This window comes from Microtus oregoni, unplaced genomic scaffold (genome assembly GCF_018167655.1).
Source record: "Microtus oregoni isolate MIOR12 unplaced genomic scaffold, Mior012 000018F_ref0000195, whole genome shotgun sequence".
NCBI classification, from domain to species: Eukaryota; Metazoa; Chordata; class Mammalia; order Rodentia; family Cricetidae; genus Microtus; species Microtus oregoni.
The window spans coordinates 1,712,330-1,733,259 of NW_024543077.1; the positions used below are offsets into that span (position 1 = coordinate 1,712,330).

General features: G+C 42.6%; 1 protein-coding gene across 2 annotated transcripts in view; it reads right to left on the bottom strand.

Moving 5' to 3' along the window:
• Positions 1-12,192: 12,192 nt before the first annotated feature.
• LOC121458983 (alkaline ceramidase 3) overlaps positions 12,193-20,930 on the bottom strand; it is a 65,601-nt gene continuing 56,863 nt past the window's right edge. For both annotated transcript variants that reach the window (XM_041668434.1, XM_041668435.1), the window contains exons 8-11: positions 20,377-20,478; positions 18,126-18,230; positions 16,184-16,229; positions 12,193-15,476 (exon numbers count right to left, since the gene is read on the bottom strand). In XM_041668434.1, coding sequence (XP_041524368.1) covers positions 15,423-15,476; positions 16,184-16,229; positions 18,126-18,230; positions 20,377-20,478 — 307 coding nt within the window. In that variant the 3' untranslated portion in view covers positions 12,193-15,422. The remainder of the gene's footprint in view (positions 15,477-16,183; positions 16,230-18,125; positions 18,231-20,376; positions 20,479-20,930) is intronic.

A 20,930-nucleotide genomic window follows, 5' to 3' on the forward strand; every position in this document is an offset into this window, starting at 1 on the left:
GTTCCTTCCTCTTCCCTTTCCCTCCCCCCAGTGTCTGCACATGACCTTGCTCAGCCTGGTCCTGTCCACCACGCTGGACTCTCCCAGATGTGTCTGGTTCTGGCTGTGTTCTTCCTTGTATCTACCATAAAGCTTTTCCTCCACCATACCTAGGAGCAGTCAGGCCCTTTTCCTTTTAATCCCTTCCTTCCTTCCTTCCTTCCTTCCTCCCTCCCTCCTTCCTTCCTTCCTTTCATTATTTCATCTGGTGCTCAAAACCCTGGAGGGGCATAAATGAGCTCCCCTTCCAAGGGGCTCAGCCTCTCTTAGTTGAACCAAACTGCCAATTTTGCCCTGGTGGGTGCGGATCACTTGCTCGAGCTGGCTTCTGTGCCCCCCCCCCCCCCCGACATATTTGGCTCCAAATTCTATAGTCTGGCTTTTCACCTCCTCAGTAAGTATTCTCTCTCTGGCTCTTGGAGTCTGCAATGCCCTTTTGGGGTGGCCACCATATTGAGCCTATCCCTACTATGCCCTTTTGGGGGCACCCACATGTGGGCATCTCCTTTCTACACCCTTCTGGAGATGCCACCATGTGGACATGCCCTTCTGGGCCCCACCGCATGGATAACTCTGCTTGCTAAGACACATGCATCTCTCCAGCTGTTTTCCTCTCGACCTGTTCTAACCACTTGCCCCTCCCCCTTTCCTGCCTAACCATCATTACCACAGAGCTTCCTTCTTTGTCTTCTTTTACTATGAAAAGCTACACTGGTATGCCGGGACCCACCACATGAAAAGGGATGCCTCGCCTCTGTGATTTGGGACAGTTCCCTCTCACAAGCCTCTCAGTCAGCTCGAGGATGTCCCGGATTGAAATTCTTGTTACCATGACACTTATCCTCCTCTGTTCCTTCATGGTGCCTCTCAGCTCCTTCTTGGAACTGCCTCACCTCCACTAGGAGTTGCCTACACTCTCCTGGGTCTGTGACCCTTTCCTTGCCCCCTTCCCACTGGAGCTATCTGCTGTCTCCTTGAGCCAAGGCAAGACGTTATGAGTTTGCTTGCCTCCCCCAGGAGCTGTCTGAGAAGTCCCATAGCATTTCTCGGCCCTCATGGCTTCTGGGATACTGGAACTCTCCCTAGGGTGGAGTTCCTGCTTATTCGTCCTTATCTCTTATAGCTAAACTGTTCCCTGTCTATTAGGTGCCTAACCCTCCCTATGGTGGTGTTTTTTCTTTGTGACCTATCTCCCCTTTTCTCATTGGATTTAATTTTTTGATAATAGATAGATAGATAGATAGATAGATCTACTAAGAAAACAGATGTTTTTAAATAGCAACCATGTGTACCTTGGCTGATGACCACATCAGGATGTAGTAGCCACATGGTTAGCAGCCCTCTTTACTAAGTTTAAAGGGTACATGCCATGTGACTTAACCATGTAAAGTTGACCACGTGGCATAAAGCAGCAATTATAAAACATCTCAGTCCTACTGAGTTTACTTGGTTCTTTTAGAGCAAGAAAGCAACAAGACATCTTCAAAATATTTTAGATTAGTATGGATTTTTGTATGATGATATATACTTAAAAGTGTTTCTCATTGTGCTAAAAACATCTGTCTAGTCTATATACACCCAATTTTCTGGATAGAAGAAAAGGTAATCACAATTTTAACCCCAAATCATTTTCCATCCCCACGCTTCTATTATCACTCAAAAGTGTGAATCCACAGCCTTTTCTATAATGTGGATTTCAGTACAGATCAAAATCCATGGTAATACTAGCGTATCCGAAACTTATCTCTTTTTGTAATAAAAAATTCTTGTAAGTGTCAGGGAATCAACTTGAATCCAGCTCTCGGGTCAAATGGACTTCAGAGGAGTACAATGACCTGCCTATTCTGTTTATTCCTGAGGGTGGGATCCCCCACCCCCAGCTACCAGGACCCTGGGTCTAAAAGTTTCAAATGTGCATCCTGGATAAATTTCCTCTAAACTCCCAAACCTGCGTCAATGTGGCTGGCCCAGGTGGTCCAGCCTCTTTCAGGACTGCAGCCAGCATCCCAGTTTCCTTGGGTCCCCAAGGATGTTCCCCAGACCACAGGAAGCAGTCTCCAGAGCATGGTGCCCCATTCCTGCCTCGCCATCACCCCTTCCTACTTCCTCACCTTTTATAATAAACAACAGGGAGGAATGTTAGAAACCAGGCATTCTCCCTGCCTGCCTTCAGCGACTCAGCGCTACAGCTATGTCATCACCACTCGCCAAACGCAACACATGTACCCTTTAAAAAGGTGAACCCTTTAAAAAGTTCCCTGCCAGCACAGCCTGCTCTTTCGTTCTGTCTCTCGCTCTCTTTTCCCCACTCCAAGATGGCCTCTCATCACCCCCCACCCCCATAGCTCTCTTGTATGAGATCTGTTGCACGGTGTGATTTCTGCAGAATTCCCTGGCTGTGATCTGGCGAGGTACTCTGTCGTGGTAACCCTAACAATGCCTCTTTCACTTCTTCACAGGGTATTGGTGTTTACCCTGGTAAGACACAGACAAAACGCTGTTTGCTCAGTAGGTATTTAACACTCTAGTTAAGAGGAAGTCAAAGGAAGGGGAGGGAGGGTAATAATGTCCAATCCTTGCAATGTCCATGCAGACTCCACAAAGGAAGAACAAACAAAGGCATTGGGATGAAGGTGAATTGGCCATAGCCTGTCAGTCAGCAGAGATCTCTCCTGTGTGAGGCCTGACTGGGGAACTGAAAGCGCCTGGCTTGGCTTTGTCTTCAAAGTCTTTGAAGAAGTGATTACAGTCTTGCCCCTTAGGGGTGTGGATACCCCTCCTATGAGATGCCAGGCAACTTATCCCTGAAATGAACATTAAAACTCCTGCCCTAAAAGCCTATAGCCTCAGGGCATGTCGCTTCCTTCTTAATCCGACTTTGATGCTACAGAATCTGAGTCATAATTGCAGTAACCTTGTCACAAGGGATGTGACTATGTTTTTATTATCCATACTTTATGCAGAATAACAGTCAGCTGAACAGTACTCAAATGGAGTGGTGTGAAAGAGAGGCATTCTTTAGAAGTGGCCTCTAATGTCAGGCGCACGTAAACAGCATCCAAAATCGGAATGGTAAAGCAAAATGCAGTTTCACAGACTGCTTTGGAACTCTTTATTCCCTTCTAAGAGAGGAAGGAGGATAAGGCATAGATAGACATTTAATAAAACCAACAGCAGAGGAAGACAGGGAACCCTTCCAACTATATGCTACACATGACAAAACAGCACACACAATAAAAGTCTGGTGACTTCCTATTGCCAGAGAAGGTAGTGGCTTTGTAAATGCGCCTCCCCCCCCCCCCCAAGGACTGGACTTTGGACCTTCCCCAGTCCTTGGGGAGGGAGCATGCTCCTATTCTGGGAAGTTACTTTTCTTTTGATAAAATATCTCCATCTCTAGCCATGTGTTCCTGGTGCAATACTTTGTTTAGGACAGAGAACCTGGAAATCCCACGGGTGCCCTCTGGACTCTGATCTATGCTTATAACAGTTTTGGTAAGCATCAGCCAGGAACACAAATACACACACATGTGTATCCTCTTAAGAACCTTAACTTGGGCTGGAGAGATGGCTCAGCAGTGAGGAGTACTTCTTGCTCTTACAAAGGACCAACTTAGGGCCACTCTGTTACATAGAGCCAGGGCCCTTTGTTCTGTCCTGGCCACCCGGCTAGCTTACACCTGAAATAATCACACAGAAACTGTATTCATTTAAGCACTGCCTGGCCCATTAGCTCTAACTTCTTATTGGCTAACTCCTATGTCTTAATTTAACCCATTTCTATTAAATCTGTGTATTGCCACATTGACTGTGGCTTACCAGCAAGATTCTAACCAGCATCCATCTCAGGCAAGAGCTCCATGGCGTTTCTCACTCCGCCCTTCTTCCCAGCATTCAGTTCTGTCTTCTCCACCTACCTAAGTTCTGCCCTATCAGGCCAAGCAGTTTCTTTATTGATTAACCAATGAAAGCAACACATAAACAGGAGGACTTCCAACACTACCACTCCCAATTGCCTGTGACTCCAGCTACAGGAGATCCAATGCCCTCTTCTGGCCTGTGTGGGGACCCCTATACACATGGCATCTGAGCACTGCCTGGGTGTCCTAAACATGCCTCTGCAGGGGCATAAAGACGCAGGCAGTAGTGTCATTGGGACAGTTCTTATCTGCTTTTTGACCCCGAAAATTCAAGCCCTGTTACTTGCCATTGCCGGAAAATTGCCTTTGTATGTATGTGTGTATAAACTGGAACCCTTACAATACGGGCGAAAGAATAAGAAACACGATTTAAACAGTACGTGTATAAACTCGCTCCGTACTTCTTAGACCAGGAATTGTTTAAGTCCTTTCACTACGCTGAGGCTGCTGACCTAACCCTTGGTAGGGGATCAGTTAGAGCTGGACTCTATTGGGCCCTGCTAATGAAGACTCTCTGATGACAATTGGGGCAGGCACCAAGCTATGCATATAGCAGAATACCATTAGGCCATCATTGCATTGACTTTTTTTCTTCCTGTAACCATGTTTGGCTCTATTCTAGGTCTTTGGGCCGTCCGTCCTCTGGGTCCTGAAGGCAGCATCAAGGGTGGGCTCGCTCCCGTGGTGTGGGTTACAGGCGGGACCAGTCATTGTTTGGCCCCTCCCACAATCTCTGCTCCACCCTAACCACAGCACATCCCATAGGTAGGACAGGCTGTATAAAAGGGTATGTGGCTGGGTTGGTGCCCCCATCTTTCCACTGGAAGTCTTGCCTGGCCATGGGAGATGGCCAGTTCAGGCTGAGAATCTGCTCTTGCTAGGAGTCTTAGCTGGGGTCATCCTTGTAGACTCCTGGGAGTTTCCCTTGCACCAGGTTTCTGCCTGGTATGGAAATGCCCTCCCCCGCTTCCAGCCATCTCTTTTAGTTCTCTCCCCCTCCATCCAAGTCCAATCTGATCCCTCAAGTTCCTATCCCCACCTGGCCCCAGTCCATCCACAAAATCTCTTCTGTTTGCCCTTCCCAGGGAGATATGAGCTTGCCCTCCTGGAACCTCCTTGTTACCCAGACTCTCTGTATCTGTGGCTTATAGCATAGTTACCCTTTGTTTTACAGCTGATATCCATTTATAAGTGCGTACAAACCATATTTGTCTTTCTGGGTCTAGGTTACCCCCTCAGGACTTTTTTTTATTCAAATTTCATGATGCCATTGTTTTTAACAGCTGAGTAATACTCCACTGTGTAAATGTACCACATTTTCTTTATCCATTCTTCACTTGAGGGGCATCTAGGTTGTTTCATGTTCTGGATATTACGAATAAAGCTGCTATGAACATAGGTGAGCAAGTGTCCTTGTGGTAAAAACCAGTAGCCCTTTTATGTACAAATGATAAACAGGCTGCTGACAAAGAAATCAGGGAAATAACACCCCTCACAACATCCAGAAAAAACCATAAAATATCTTGGGGTAACTCTAACCGAGCAAAGGGAAAACCTGTGCAACAAGTCTTTGAAGAGGTAAAGTGGAGAAGACTCAGAAGATGGAAAGATGTCTTCGTCAGTGTTCTACTGCTGTGAAGAGACACCATGGCCATAGCAACTCTTATAAAGGAAAACCTTTAATTGGGGTGACTTACATTTTTGGAGGTTTAGTCCATTATCATCATGGCGTGACATGGTGGCGTGCAGGCAGACATAGTGCTGGAGAAGTGTCCTACATCTTGACTTGTGGGCAATAGGAAATAGTCTAAGACACTGTGCATATATGAGCATATATGAGACCTATAAGCCCGCCGCCACAGTGACACACTTCCTTCAACAAGGTCACACCTCCTAACAGTGCCACTTCCTTTGGAGGTCATTTCCTTTCAAACCACCACATTCTACTCCCTGGCCCCCAAAGGCTTGTAGCCATATCATAGTGCAAAAATGCACTCAGTCCCTCAGCCGGGCGGTGGTGGCACACGCCTTTAATCCCAGCACTCGGGAGGCAGAGGCAGGCGGATCTCTGTGAGTTCGAGGCCAGCCTGGTCTACAGAGCTAGTTTCAGGACAGGAACCAAAAACTATGGAGAAACCCTGTCTCGAAAAATCCAAAAAAAAAAAAAAAAAAAAAAAAAGCATTCAGTCCAATCTCAGAAGTCCCCATAGTCTATCACAGTCTCAAATTTATTTCAAAGTCTAAAAGTTCAAAGTCTCTCCTAAGATTCATGCAACCTCTTAACTGTAATCCCCTATAAAATCAAAATCAAAAAGCAGACCACATACTTCCAACATATAACGCAGAGAATGTGCATTAACTTTCTAAAACATAGGGAAGAAAACATAGTGAGGAAATACTGGACCAAAGCAAAGCGGAAAACCAGCTGGACAAACTCCAAACTCTGCACCTGCAGGCCTGACGTCAATACGCTCTTCAGATCTCCAACTCCTTCCAGCTCTGTTGACTGCGGCACACTTCTTTCTCTTGGGTTGGTTCCATTCTCTGTGAGCAGCTCACAGCAGGTTCCCACGGCTCTGGCATCTCCAACATCTCAGGATCTCCAAGGTAATTCAAGCTTCCACTTCCCAGTGCCTGGCTTCAGCAGCTTTCCTTGGCTATGGAGACAAAGTCCGTAGCCCCTTTCTTCTATCCTTAACCCTAGGACCATGCGGCCAAAGCTGCCAAGCTCCGCTGCCTACTGCAGCTGGAACACAGCCCCCTTGTTGAATTCCATCTTCACCAATTTTCTGCTTTCGATGATTTCTTTCACTAAGCCTGGCCACACTGCCCCCTCCCATGCTGGTGAAAGAGTTCCCTCTGCCTGCCCTGGGGGCTGCATGCCTCAACTTCTGGTCAAACCTGACCAAGGTTTGGCTCCGAGGGCCAAGGACTCTGGATGTAGGTGTTGTGACGCTGTAGCCAGACTTCCCTCCACCAGAGCTGCTTTGATCATTCAGATCCAGTGGGTCATAAATATCTGTCATTATTTATAGGGGAAGGTTACAAATTAATATTGGTTAATGTATAAAACAAAACTACTGTTGATTTCAAATGTTTCATACTGGTACAGGATTTTATGTGATGTAAGTTTAAAGTTATTTTTGTTATAGTATATGCATGTTTCTGTTCTTACTTATAACATTGAAGCCATACATCATACACCACTGAGGAAAACCACAAGAAAGACTTCGATAAGAAGTTTCATATTGTCTAAAAAGTGAGAGAGATTTTGGTATGTCGTCTAAAAAGCGAGGGAGAAAGCAGAAGACGAAAGAAATAAACAGGAAAAAATGGACTAAATGTATATAAAAAGTTATAAAAGGTCAAAAGGGGATGTAAACTATGTTTGTTGTGGTTTCTCATACATGCAAATACTAAATATGCTTGTTTTGTTAAAAAGTGTGTCTATGTCAGTTTTTTTGCAAGCATGGAGCTGAGACAGAAATGGTCTATTTGTGCTGTTATGGGTCTGACTTCAAAACTTTATCACTGAGCTCTGATTACTAAATTTGGGTTAGCAGAAATTCAGATGACTTTTTGGTATAGATAATGTTAAAACTGCTATATGCTGTTTTTTAAAATTGTATTATGGCTGGGTGGTGGTGGCACACGCCTTTAATCCCAGCACTCAGGAGGCAGAGGCAGGCGGATCTCTGTGAGTTCGAGACCAGCCTGGTCTACATGAGCTAGTTCCAGGACAGGAACCAAAAAGCTACGGAGAAACCCTGTCTTGAAAATCCAAAATAAAAATAAATAAATAAATAATAAATAAAATTGTATTATGGCTCTTCCTCTGTTAGACCCGTGTTTTATTTACTTAAAATCTATGCATGGGTAATTTAAAAAAAAATCATAAGGCATAATTCTATTTTAAATTTTAAATTGCCATTTTGCTAGAGTTAAAAAATGGATGCCACATGATTTCACTGCCATCTTGATTAAAGATGACCACGTGGAGTGGGCCTAACAGATCTCCAAGATAGTTTGGATTAAAATACACCTCAATGTTTTTGTTTTTTTCAAGACAGGGTTTCTCTGTAGTTTTAGAGCCAGTCCCGCCAATCCTGGAACTAGCTTTTGTAGACCAGGCTGGCCTCGAACTCACAGAGATCCGCCTGCCTCTACCTCCCGAGTGCTGGGATTAAAGGCGTGTGCCACCACCACCTAGCTAACCTCAATGTTTTTATACTCAAATGTACCTTGTTCTGCCTGCTAGACTTTGTTAAGAGTCACCCAGGTGATAATGGTTATAAAGACATAAAGGGATCATAAAAAAAAATAAAACAGCTAAGGTTTACAAATGTATAACAGGACTAGAGTCCCAGAGAATATACAGTTGCAACAATGGACCTTAATGGTTTTAGAAGTGCCAGTGCTAGGTGATCGTCACCAGAAGCACCGGGTACAGTGAAATGGAGCAGGCTGAGATCTAAAAATCAGGCTGTGTATGTGCTGTCGAGGGTGGGACCAAGGAAGTACTTTATTTTTGATATTGCAGAAAGCCATTTAAGAGATTTTAGGTTTTTAAATAAATTTATAAGGCTGTGAGACATCTGTGCTATAAAATGTCTTATATTTTATATCGTTAGGGTTTAAACTCTTTGGATAAACTGAGTCATAAATTTCTGTATTAATACTAAGAGGTTTAGACCTCCTCTTCTGGGGAAAGAATGCTGTTTCTATGTCAGTCACTCTGGGGTTATTAAGAGATTCAATGGCCTTGCTAATGACAGAAAACAGTGTAGTAATAAGGGGCGGCGGGGCTGCGTTCCCAGCACCCCGGCCGCCTGCTCGGCTTATGCCCGAAATAACAACACACAAACTGTATTCATTTAAACACTGCTTGGCCCTTTAGCTCTAGCCCTTACTGGCTAATTCTGATATCCTGATCAACCCATCTCTAATAATCTGTGAGAACCGGTCTTACCGGGAAGATTCTAGCCTAGTCCATCCTGGGTCGGAGCTTCATGGTGTGTGTCTGCCCGGGAGCGGGGCATGGTGTCTCTGCTCCAGCGAGCAGAGCTGTCAAGTCTGAGCTCACTTCCTGTTCCTCCCAGCATTCTGTTCTGTTTACTCCTCCCACCTATCTTCTAACCAATAAAATGGGCCAAGGCAGTTCCTTTATTAGCCAATGACCTTCCTCCATCAAAACAGAACGCTCACACTGAACGTAAAAACTTGTTCAACTGGTCTCCTTGATTAACAACCCCGCTTCCAGCTCCAACCGGCCCCTAATTAGCTGCTTCTTATCAACAGACCAATGGCTTTTGTTCGAGAACAGGTCAATACTGCTCAACTGATGGTATAGAGGTTCCAGTATCACCCCCTTGAGCCCCTGGACAGACAGGACCCATGATTGAGTCCTGTCATTGGTACTTGTGAAGGAGGAAAATGTTGGGCCCAGGGCAGCTTTCTCAGGTCAACTCGGTATACACCTGCTAAGATGGGTTCTATAGATCAGCAGGAAGGTAGGCCTGAGTCTCAGTTTGCCCAAGGGCAATGCCAGCCCTTAGACTCCCTCCTGTTCCCATATCACCCTGGGACCTGTTCCTTGCCTTTGCAGGAGACAACATTAACAATTAGATATAAACTTGTTCTGTGTTTACCCTTGGAATGACTAATTCAGTTTCTTTATTAGCTTTAATTCAAAGTCATGACAGAGTGTGGAGTTCTAGTCTTGTAAAAGCTGCTAAATTATTATAGACTGTCAGAAAATACAAGTTAGTCATCTTTAAAGTACCGATATGATTAGTTACAGAAATAAACCTTATTTAGTTCCCTGTATATGTTTTCAAAATCAAACTTAAAACAAAAACAAAGTTTGTCTAATTAGACATGCCTAGGCAGCCCTCATACTTCAGAGATCTACAGAATGTGGCATTTAAAATAATAATTAAAAAGCCTATTATATTAGACAGAGACTCTAAGATCCTAGCATTAACCCAAGGTCTCCAGAGAAGATTATAGACACCATGATGTCTCCACCTGGATTATGACGACGCTGACCACTGGACGAGATGTCCCAGTGCAACACCAGCTGCCAGGACCCTGTCCAGACTGTGGACAAACAGCCGGACCTTGGAGAATTGATTGCACCACTTTTGCCTAGACAAAACAAGGTCAGTCTTTTCCATGTCCCTCTTCCACAGAAAAGGAAAAATTCACCTTCTGGGCCTGGCTTAGACAGTTGCTGTTCTGGATATTTCTGTCTCCAATACTATGGAGACCTGGTCATGACTAACCGTATATAGATTTTGGTTCTTGTCATTTTTAATAGATTTAAAAACTACTATTTGGTCTGTACTCAGATATACTTTATTTATCCTTCAGAGATCTCTGATAGTATTAACAGCTAGGGCAGATATAATGTCAGTTTAGCAGCAAAAGGTATCCAGATTCTTCCACCAATCTATAACCAACTTGTAAGCTCATTAAAAAATGTTTTAAGGCCTGAGGATATAAAAGTTCATAAGCTTTGAGGGTCTAAAAGAAATGACTTAAGATATGAAAAATGTTTCTAATCCCCCCCATGGAGTTCTAATAAGCTGATAGAGTAATGACTACTTGCTATGTGGGTCAGAAGCTCAAGATTTTAGATTTATTCTGGTTGCCATTTAAATATGAACTTAAAGGTGTTTCTCATTGGACCAAAGGCATCTCTGTCAAACCAGACGTGGTTCTCTGAACAGCAGAAAAATATACATGTTTCTAACCAAAATCTGTAGTTTTTGCTAGGACTCAAAGGTATGAGTCTATTCCTTCTGTTTACAGATACCCGTTATCTGCTCTTTTTCTACAATATGGGTTTTTTCTTTAAGTTAAATTTTAACTCTGTTCCCAGTTTAAACTTATCTCAATCGGCTTCCACTTGGCTGGTAGATGCGTCTAAGCATCAGTTGCTGACTATAACCTGCTCTGAATGGTGGCGAGCCCTGGACTTCCTGAAAGCTGATGTGGACCAGTCCAGCTGATATGAACACTCCCTGTTCCTTCAACAAAGTCTGATGAGTGTCCCATTGCCTAAATGTCCCCCGCCTACACAGGATTTCTCTGTGTAGCCCTGACTGTCCTGGAACTTACTCTGCTTCCAGGCTGGCCTCAGACTCACAGAGATCCGCCTGGCTCTGCCTCCTGAGCGCTGGGATTAAAGGCGTGTGCCACTGCCACCAGGCCTAATTGAACATTTAAAACATCTAAAGAAAAGACTGAAATTTTAATTTACAGTTAATAAGAGTTTTAAATCTACATCTAAGATAAAGAAATGTTAAAAACGAGTAAGAAATTAACAAAAAGTTGAAAGATTGTATAAGAACTAAAGATAAATTCTAAAAAAAAAATAGTTTAGGCATTCTCCGGCTGTGTTTTCTGCTGACTTTTCCTTCTTTACCTTCAAACAGCGAAATTTTCTATGAAAAAAGAAAGAATTGTGCAGCCTAGAAGAGATCCCATTCTAAAAATTTCCCATCATGAAGGTGATCTCTCTTGATTATTAACTATTAAACAAGAAAGGAAAATAAACTAATCCTACCTTACAGCTTTACCTTGGAACTATCTCCTCTCACTAAATTTATTCTGTGTCATGGTGACTGTCTTCATCCAATTCCTTTGTCATTTTTCACTCTGAGGAAGAACTTAAGCCTGTGAGCATCTCATTTATCATTTAAAAACCTTTATTTTGTGCTTCTCTTAGTATGACTAATTTTGTTTTTAAGATTTATGCTATGTGTACAAGTGTTTGGCCTGCATGTACGTATGTGCACCACATGTATGGCTGTCACCTCAGAAGAGCCATTGGATCCCCTGGAACTGGAGCTGTGAATGGTCATGAGCACCCGTGGGTGCTGGGAATTGAACCCAGGTCCTCTGCAGGGGCAACAAGTGCCCTCAGCCGTTGAACTATCTACCACTCCAGCCTCAATGCCAGGCCGGATTTAAATGTGGGTAAACATGAATGCGTGAGACATATTAAAAGGCCTGATAAATACATACTGCCTTATGATAAATACAGGTACCCCTAACTCCCTACTAACCTACTAAAATTGTATTTTTTTGCCTATCAAATGTTTCATTAACCCTTCAAGTGCTATTTGTGTCTATGAAATGAACACCATCCACGCATCACAGCATGGAAGCCCTATTAAGTCATCACACGGGACGTACCGATTTTAATAAGGACTGTCTTCCAAACTGGTACTGGAAAAAATTAAAACTTTATTTTAATTTTTAAAAAAGGTCAAGGGTAACAAAAATAAAACAGCATCAAAATGCTTTATTTTGACCCAATTCTTTGGACGCTGTGTTGAGAATTCTGTTGGACTGGCTCCTCCTATAAGAGTGCTCCTACTGTACAGTGATGGATGTAAGACTTCCAAGTGAGGCTGAGATACATCTAGAATGACGCACAAATTTGCCAAAGAGCTTTAACTTGAACTTCCTTTCCATAACGAAAATTATAGAAGTTACAGTATCACCAAGCAGTAACATCAGACTGGGTATACTTACTCTGTGTAATAAAAAGGACATATTATTAAGCCTTACCAAAACAGTCTCCCGTATTGTGGTTAGAACTCAGTGCACTGCTGCAGACTTACTTCTCTGGCGACCTCGGCAGAGACAACAGACTGCACCTGATAGGCATTAAAGCTGTTAAAGGTGGGCACTAGATGTGTGGAGACCGGATACAGCCTGTGGGGGTCATTCTAAGGAAGTGGCACCAGTGTCTCCACAGCCTCAAGAACACCTTGAAGACAAGCACCTACTCCTAGCTATGAAAAGGCTGAAGGACTTAAAGGATCTCTTCAGACAACAAACGGGATACTTTCACTTCTTAAAGGCAAAGATAAACTATCAGTAATTACAACCGTATGCTTTGCTTTTTTTCATTATTTTTCTTTTGGCACTGTTGGTACTCTGGTTACAACCCATAGTATCTTTCCTTTAATCCATCTACTACTGGATTTTTTCCTAATTTTTTTTTTTTTTTGTATTTTACCATGATCTCAATATATAACCATCAGTTGGGATTTTTTGTTTGTTTGTTTGTGTGTGTGTGTGATTTTGTTTTGCTTTGTTTTTTAGCAGTCTAAAGGACCATACCCAGAACAATTTACACAAGCATAGCTTTGGTTTTCCTGACTCAGGTCCTTCCTGGGGCTACTTCTGGTATAATCATAATGTTCTTGCACTGACAACTTTTCAGAGATTTATTACTTTAGGTGTATGGATGTTCTGCTTGTATGTGTACCATGTGTGTGTCTGGGGCTTGCAGATGCCAAAAGAGGTCGCTAGAGCCGTAGGAACTGCAGTGATGGAGGTTGTGAGCTACCATGTAGGTGCAATCAGACCCAGGTCCCCTGCAAGAGCAATTAGTGCTCTCAACTGCTACACCATCTCTTCAGCTCAAATTCTTGCATTTTTAGTCCTGTACAATTTGTATCTTCTAGGATATGACAGTTTCAAACTTAGCTCATTATGATAAAGGGATTCAAGTCAACCCCCACAACAAAAACTCCAAAGCCTCCTCTCCAACCAACAGAAACAACAGGAAGAGAGCTTTGTGGTCTCTCTTTGGCAAGGATTACACTCCTCATCAGCACAGATTTACACAAAATAGACTATTATCCTTTAGCCCCTCGGAAAGTGTTTTGGGACCACAGCTCTGAGGAAGGGGTAAAGTGAGGTAGGCGAACAGGAAGTTCTAGAGGCAAACAAACAAAAAGCAACCCCAAGGAAGACTGGAAACCTCTCCAAATTTGGTATATGCATAACAAAATAGTATGCTTTAAAATAAGCTCTACCTCTCTAATTGCCAAGAAAGATGGAGGCTCTGCTGACCAAGGACCTTTGCCAGTCCCATTCCTAGTGAAAGATCTCTATTTCCATCACTATCCAAGTACACAGGAACCTGGGCATCTCAGCGGGTGCACTCTGGACTCTGACTCATGCCTACAGCGACAGTACAACTGAGGTTCTCTCAAATTATGTTTTGGCATGTCTTGCTTTTATAAAAGGTGTGTTTGTTTAATGTTGGTCTTTAAAATGTACCGAGACTACCTAATAAACCAAATGCTTTTTGTTTGTTTGAGATCTCACCTTGAAGGTGTTCTGGAACTATGTAGGCCAGGCTAGCCTTAAACTCACAGAGATCCGCCTGCCTCTGCCTCCCGAGTGCTGGGGTTAATGGCGCGCATCACCCTGCCAGCTAAGGCTTCTTAATGACTATTGGAAAAATGGGAAAGTTGTTTTTATCAATTTTGCATGAGAAAAAACCCCTACTTTTCCTTTGAAGCCTTAGCTCAGGATGCAATCAATAGATACATGACCTTTCATTTATTTTTGTGACAATCAATTCAATTTCCTGACACTCAGATTAGACCTATCTGCCTCCCCATGAGACTTGACTGCTATTACCGACTTTTAAAATTTTAGATGCTGCAGAAGTTACAAGTCAGTACTGTTTTAATACTTGTATTTCTTCTCCTCAAAAAATGAAGGAGCAAATACTTTAATAAGCTTTATGCAAAACAGGGTTAACCTGACACAGGTGTCTGGGTATAGCCATGACCTCTCTGAGAACTGGAAAATACTGCACAATGCAAGAAGTAAAAAACGTCCAACTTTCCCTGGTAACTTCATTTAAACTATGCTGTCATACAGAAAATGGGTAGGCCAGATCACCAGTTAAATTTGCTAGACGCAAAAATAATAATAACTTGAAAATCAAAGAAAGCAAAACAACAGACTTTAACTGGTGAAAGACAGGAGCCCTGAAGGAACTCCCAACCGGATGACAGACGGCCGGCCCCTTGACTGGCTGTGGGCCAGAGCCCGAAACAAACTGGTGGGGTGAGAACAGAGCCCACGCACTGGCAGGTCGGAGTCTGCTTACGGCGGTCCAGCTAGCACCAAGGCAGATAGTGAGGGGCTATCCAGGCAGCTACAGCCAGGGCTTTCTTTTCCTTTTTAAACATTAAAAAACCACGTGAGGTTAATATAATAATATAAATCAAAGTTGACACAGCCTAAGTACTGGCTCACAGTCAACCATCTGGAAATGGGATTTTGTCAGTCCTTAATGACTTTGTTCAATATTTAATCAACAATTAGGAAAGGTATAATTAACATATTAGCTTTTTCCATGAATGACCAGCACAGACTGTTAACCTGTTAAGAAACGCCCAACTTCTCCCACTCCAGAATATAAATATACACCCATCAGTTTCTCTATAAGCATCTTAGGTCACAGACAAATGAGATAAAGCCAGGAGCTAAACAGTCAACAAACCGATGCTCATTCTGTGCGGCTGAGTCATCCAGCTCTTGTGACGGGCATGGTGTCTGAATGTGCACGTCTTTGGGGACTTCTGGACCATCTTGCCAGAACTACAGCAGATGCTTTTGTTTCCTTGATAGAAGAATTCATCAGTGCTTCCTCTGAGGTTCAAACATGACCATGGGCCAGATCCCAAAGAGAAACTGTGGAGACAGGTGAGGACAGGATGAGAGGAGAGACTGCTCTATGCCTGAAGAGGAAGGAGGATTAACACATCCTGGGGTCTGCACGGTAACACGTGTTAGGCTGTTAGTATGAGCAGCCTGAGCACAGCAAGGGCCTTCCTGACATCAGCTCTCAAAATCTACTTTCAGTTCATCTATGCAAATGAAGTAGGCATGTAATCTGTAACTCCTAAAGGAACTGGGGGGCAGACTTGTGTGCACATACACACATGTGAACACAGGTAGGCATGTAATCTGTAACTCCTAAAGGAACTGGGGGCAGACTTGTGTGCACATACACACATGTGAACACAGTGCTTGTGCAAGTCAGAAGAGGGCACTGGGTCCCCAAAGCTGGAGTTAGAGGTGGTTGTGAGGCGTCTCACATGGGTGCTGGGAATGGAACTTGGGTCCTTTGAAAGAACAGGACATGCTTAACTGCTGAGCCATCTCCCTAGTCCCTTAATCTTCAAGTTTTAAAATAGTGCTGTAATGTAGCTACCAATAGCTCCATTCTGTTGAAGTAACTCGGGTTTAAAGAAGCTGCTTCTCTAAGATCACAGAGTAGGAGATGGAGAGCGAACACTTCAGAACTGATGTCTGCTGCCCTCTACTGCTCCATAGTTCTGTTGTCTCTCACATCCACTTCCTCTTCTACCACCACCCTGCCTCACAACAAGACTTACCTTCACTTTTGGCCTGTATCTCAGGTAAAGTGTTCTTGTATATAAACTGAAAGAAAAGTGGAAAAATTTCTTAGACAAATCAACTCATAGACTTTAACTTCAGGTGTCTGTAGTTTAGACCAAGCATCGCATTATAATGCCCCATGTGGTTGGTATCACAAGTCCACCTTTGCAAACGCAGCTGGAAGCATTATTTAAATAAAGGCATGAGAAACCCAGAGAGTAACAGTTCCGTTGGTGTCTGTCTTTAAAGTGAGTCACTGCTGGAGCTGAGGTTAGACCAGCAAAGCAGAGCACACGGCAGACACTGGGCTGTCAGGAATACATCACAGTTTTATGTACACTACACTATTTAAATGCACTGGAATAGTGACAAATGTACCATGACCACAATACAAAACATAATTTTCTAATATTTCTAATAAGAATGTAAACATTGCAAGAACCTAGTTGTTAAATTTGTAAAACTTAGTGTGACTGTGCTACATTTTCCTGTACACACGAGTTCCTCAGTTTTGTTTCTCACGCACCTTCTGGTCTTAAAGAATACACGATTACATGATTTCCATTCTGTAGTCTGACCTTCAACCTCCATCACTTGTCCCTCAAGATCAGACCCAAGCCACCATGAATTTCTGGTTCAAAAAAAGGGGTTTTTTTCTTTCTTTCTTTCTTTCTTTCTTTCTTTTTTTTTTTGGAAGTTCTGGCTGTCCTAGAACTTACTCTGTAGACCAGGCTGGCCTTGAACTCAGAGACCTGTCAGCCTTTGCCTCCTGAGTGCTGGAGTTAAAGGTGTGTGCCGCCACCGCCGAGCTTCTTTTTCCTATAAACATTTCACTTTGTTCCCACAAAGATTCTGAGGCTAACGTGCCATTGGTGAAGACATGACCACGTACACATCCATTCATTAAAGACATACCCTGGTTGCTGACTACATATTAGGCGTTATTCTTACATCTGAAAGATGGCAAAGAATAGGTAAGTCCCTGCTCGGATGAACTTATACCCGGCTGGGGAGGAAGATGAGTAAATACAAACGTAACTCATCATAAACAGTTTGAGGGGTAACAGAGACAGCTCAGCACTGGTGGCTCATAACCATCTGCAGCTCCAGTTCCAGGGGACCAGATGGCCTCTGCTGGCCTTTGCAGGCACCAGGCACACACGTGGCACACAGAAATGTGTGCCAGTAAAACATAGTAAAATAAACTAAAAATATATGTGCAGGCAAAACAAAATAAAAGTAAGTTGTTTTTTTTTTTTAAATCAATCACAAATAGATGGTTTGAAGGAAGATAAGGCCTAATAACTGGGAAAAGGATGCTAAGGAGGTATGACTTGTCCATTTTTGCCAAAAGTGTCTAATCATAAACAGTCTCAAAGAGAACAAAGTGATAACCAAGTTATTTCTGGAAAAAGAGCCTTCCACCCCCGAGAAGGTCTGGACTGAACACTCTAAGAACACACACCCTCACACCCTCTTGTGAGACTTGGGTGTGAATGGGTCTCGTGGAACTAGTCAGCTGTCAGCCATCTACTTCTGGAGTACACATGAGGGAATCCCCAGCTCCAGCTGCTCCTGATCTCATGCACATGACACACACGACATAATGTGAGAAGGGAAGGAACTCTTTTTTCAAGGATTTCTCTGTAGTTTTGGAGCCTGTCCTGGAATTAGCTCCTGTAGACCAGGCTGGTCTCAAACTCACAGAAATTGGCCTTCTTCTGCCGCCCGAGCGCTGGGATTAAAGGCGTGCGCCACCAGCATCTGGCTGGGAAGGGAATTCTTATGGTCACCCAGTGGCAAAGGCAGTGCTGAAATGCTGATTCTGTCTCCAACATTTTATATTTACACCTTCCTTCTTGAAGCATAAAGTCAAAAAAAAAAAAAAAAAAAGGCGAAACTCTTCCAATACTACATCAAAAAGCCTTTATTTCCTACCTGAAAAGGATGTGAAGATAAGAGCCCAGGCCAGTTAAAATATGCCACCATGCATGAAACTGTGTCGTGACACCAAGGATAGGGGGTGCTCTCTTTCGAAAGTTCCTGTGTGGAGAAGGGGAGGGCACTTTTATAACTGAAGATATGTTACACTTTGAAATATTGTAAAATATGGAAATTATTTAAGTTCTGTACACTCACTGTATTGTTTTCTAAAAGGGTATTGTGGAACAAACAATACTTCCAAAAGGTTCATGAAGAAATGACTCAAATTAATGTAGAAGACAATTTACTGACCTCTTATTAACTTTAATGTATTTAATTAATTAAAGGTTTTGAATAGTCTTACCCAGAATGCATCGTTCTGTTCCAGGTAACCATTAAGCCATGGAAACTGTTTTTAAGTAGTGCTTTATTAATACTTAGGAACAGCTACTTTCTGGAACTCACTTTGAAAAACACAAATACAGTTAGCTATCTGCTCAGGAAAAGGAAAGAACACACACGCACTTCCTTTCATCTCAGTATACCACTATATAGCTTATAAATTCTTTTAATATCTACGGTTTCACATCTAAGTGCTTCTTTGAGGAAGTGGGCATTAGCAAAACTGTATGTGGCAGGAACTTAAAATTTGTAGATTAACATAGTTCCCCAAGTAAGTTACCTGAGTCTGGGTGGGTCTCAAACTCTTTTGATTAAATAAGTATATATCATACTAATATTCACTAGAGAAGAATACCAATGTGGAAAGCCAACTTGAGGCCACCATACGGAGTTAGTGGGTCACACCCAGGGATGGCTACCCGCTCAGCTCTCCTAGGCATTTTGCTGGATGTTTCTAGTTCAGAAGCATGCATCTAGATCTTAGTTTCCCAGGTTTCAAGTAGTCTAGGCTAGCTTTCATGTCTTGAACCTCCTACCTAGAGTGCTGGGATTATGGGCATACACCACCATATCCAGCTTGATCTTAGTATTTAGTGTATATTTATTTGTCTATATTCACATAACTTTTTAGTATAGGGATCTAAGCAAAGAATATACTTATCTATGTTTAAAGTCCCACATGTACATATACAACATATGTGGCGGGGGCATCTGCTTGTGACTCTAACATTGGGAGATGGAGACAGGATGCAAGGAATTCAAGACCACCCTTGGTTACTTAGTGATCTCAAGGCCAATCTGGGCTGTATGAAACCCTGACTCAAAAAAAAAACAAATCACCCTCCTCAAAAGTAAGCTAAATAATAATCCTTACAACCGAACTTCAATAATTATCCAATTATGCTAAATCCAAGTCATCTGAACCTTCATTAATGTCTCTCTCCCACGTTACTTTGAGGAAAAGTCTAGACATATTTTATCACTAGATATTTCAGTATATGTCACTAGAAAAACTTCTTTAAAACATAGCTATAATACTATTTTCATATCTAAGGTATTAGTAATAACCCTCTAGTATAAAAACTTAATTATTAATCAAGTCCAATACTTGTGTTCATGTCTTCACAGTGAACCAAGACCACAAAGGCTAATAATGACATTGTTAACCACTGGCTTTGGTTTTTGGTGCTGGTGACAAGTGCTTGACCATCTGAGCTGATGTTAGCATGCATAATATCTCTCTCAAGTCCTTTAATCTTAGGCTATACCTCCCTCCTTCTCCTTTCCTGTAATAAATCTGCAGAGACCAGGCCACACAACTTCCAGGTTTCTAACAGTCTAAGGCCTTGCTGACTGATGCCGTCCTTGGCAAGGTTAACCTGCATTCCAATGCTTATGTTTCATGAAGCAGATTAGGTCATTTCTTTTCTTTTTTCTTTTCTTTCTTTCTTTCTTTCTTTCTTTCTTTTTTAAAGACAGGGTTTCCTTGTGCAATAGTCCTGGCTATCCTGAAATTCACTTTGTAGACCAGGCTGGCCTCGAACTCACAGAGATCTGAATGCCTCTGCCTCTCAAGTGCTAGGATTGAAGGCTTGTACCACCACACCAGTTTTCAAAGATACAGTGAATCTGTGATTAACTGTATAATTTTTGATACACACATACAAAATAACCCAAGATTATAAAATATTCTGAGGTTTGAACTTTCAGGCAATGTAAATAGGTATTCCCAGAGTTTAATTTTACTGTGCTATACAGTGTCAACACTGGTAAAATTCATTTTAGGACACTAAAATGCCTACAAAATTCTCTGCTTAATATAATGCTTCCAAAATTATTTTCTAGGAATGAAAATATATCTTACCTCAGTGAATCACAGAAGATGTTATCTACATTCCACAATAAAAATCCCAACAAAAAGACAGTCAAGGACGTATAGCCCAGGCCTCTAAGCCATGGATAAACCCTGCAGGGAAAAGAAAAGCAAAATGACAAGTCTTCAAGCCCAGATCATGTGACAGCTGGAAATCATCATTTTTATGAGAAAGAAAAGTCCTCAGGAGACGAAGAGCAAATCCATTTATTAATTTAATGTCTTTGTCAAACATGTATTACATACTTTAAACAGATTTTTTTGAGGAGGGTCTTGCTATGTTCAGGCTGGTCTCAAATGTCTGGGCTCCTGCAGTTCTCTTGCCTCAACCTCCCAGGAGCAGCGATTACAGCAGGTTCACCACTGTGCCTAGATAGCTGCTGAACGTTTAGCTATTTAAAGACACTGGAGAGAATGGCCCATCAAGACTGTTAAGTATATGAAGGAGATAGCCCGATACACTTGCCCAACAATTTTTCAGTGATGGGATTTCTTACTGATGGGAGAACTACTAACATTGAATCACATTCTCTGCCAGGCCCTGA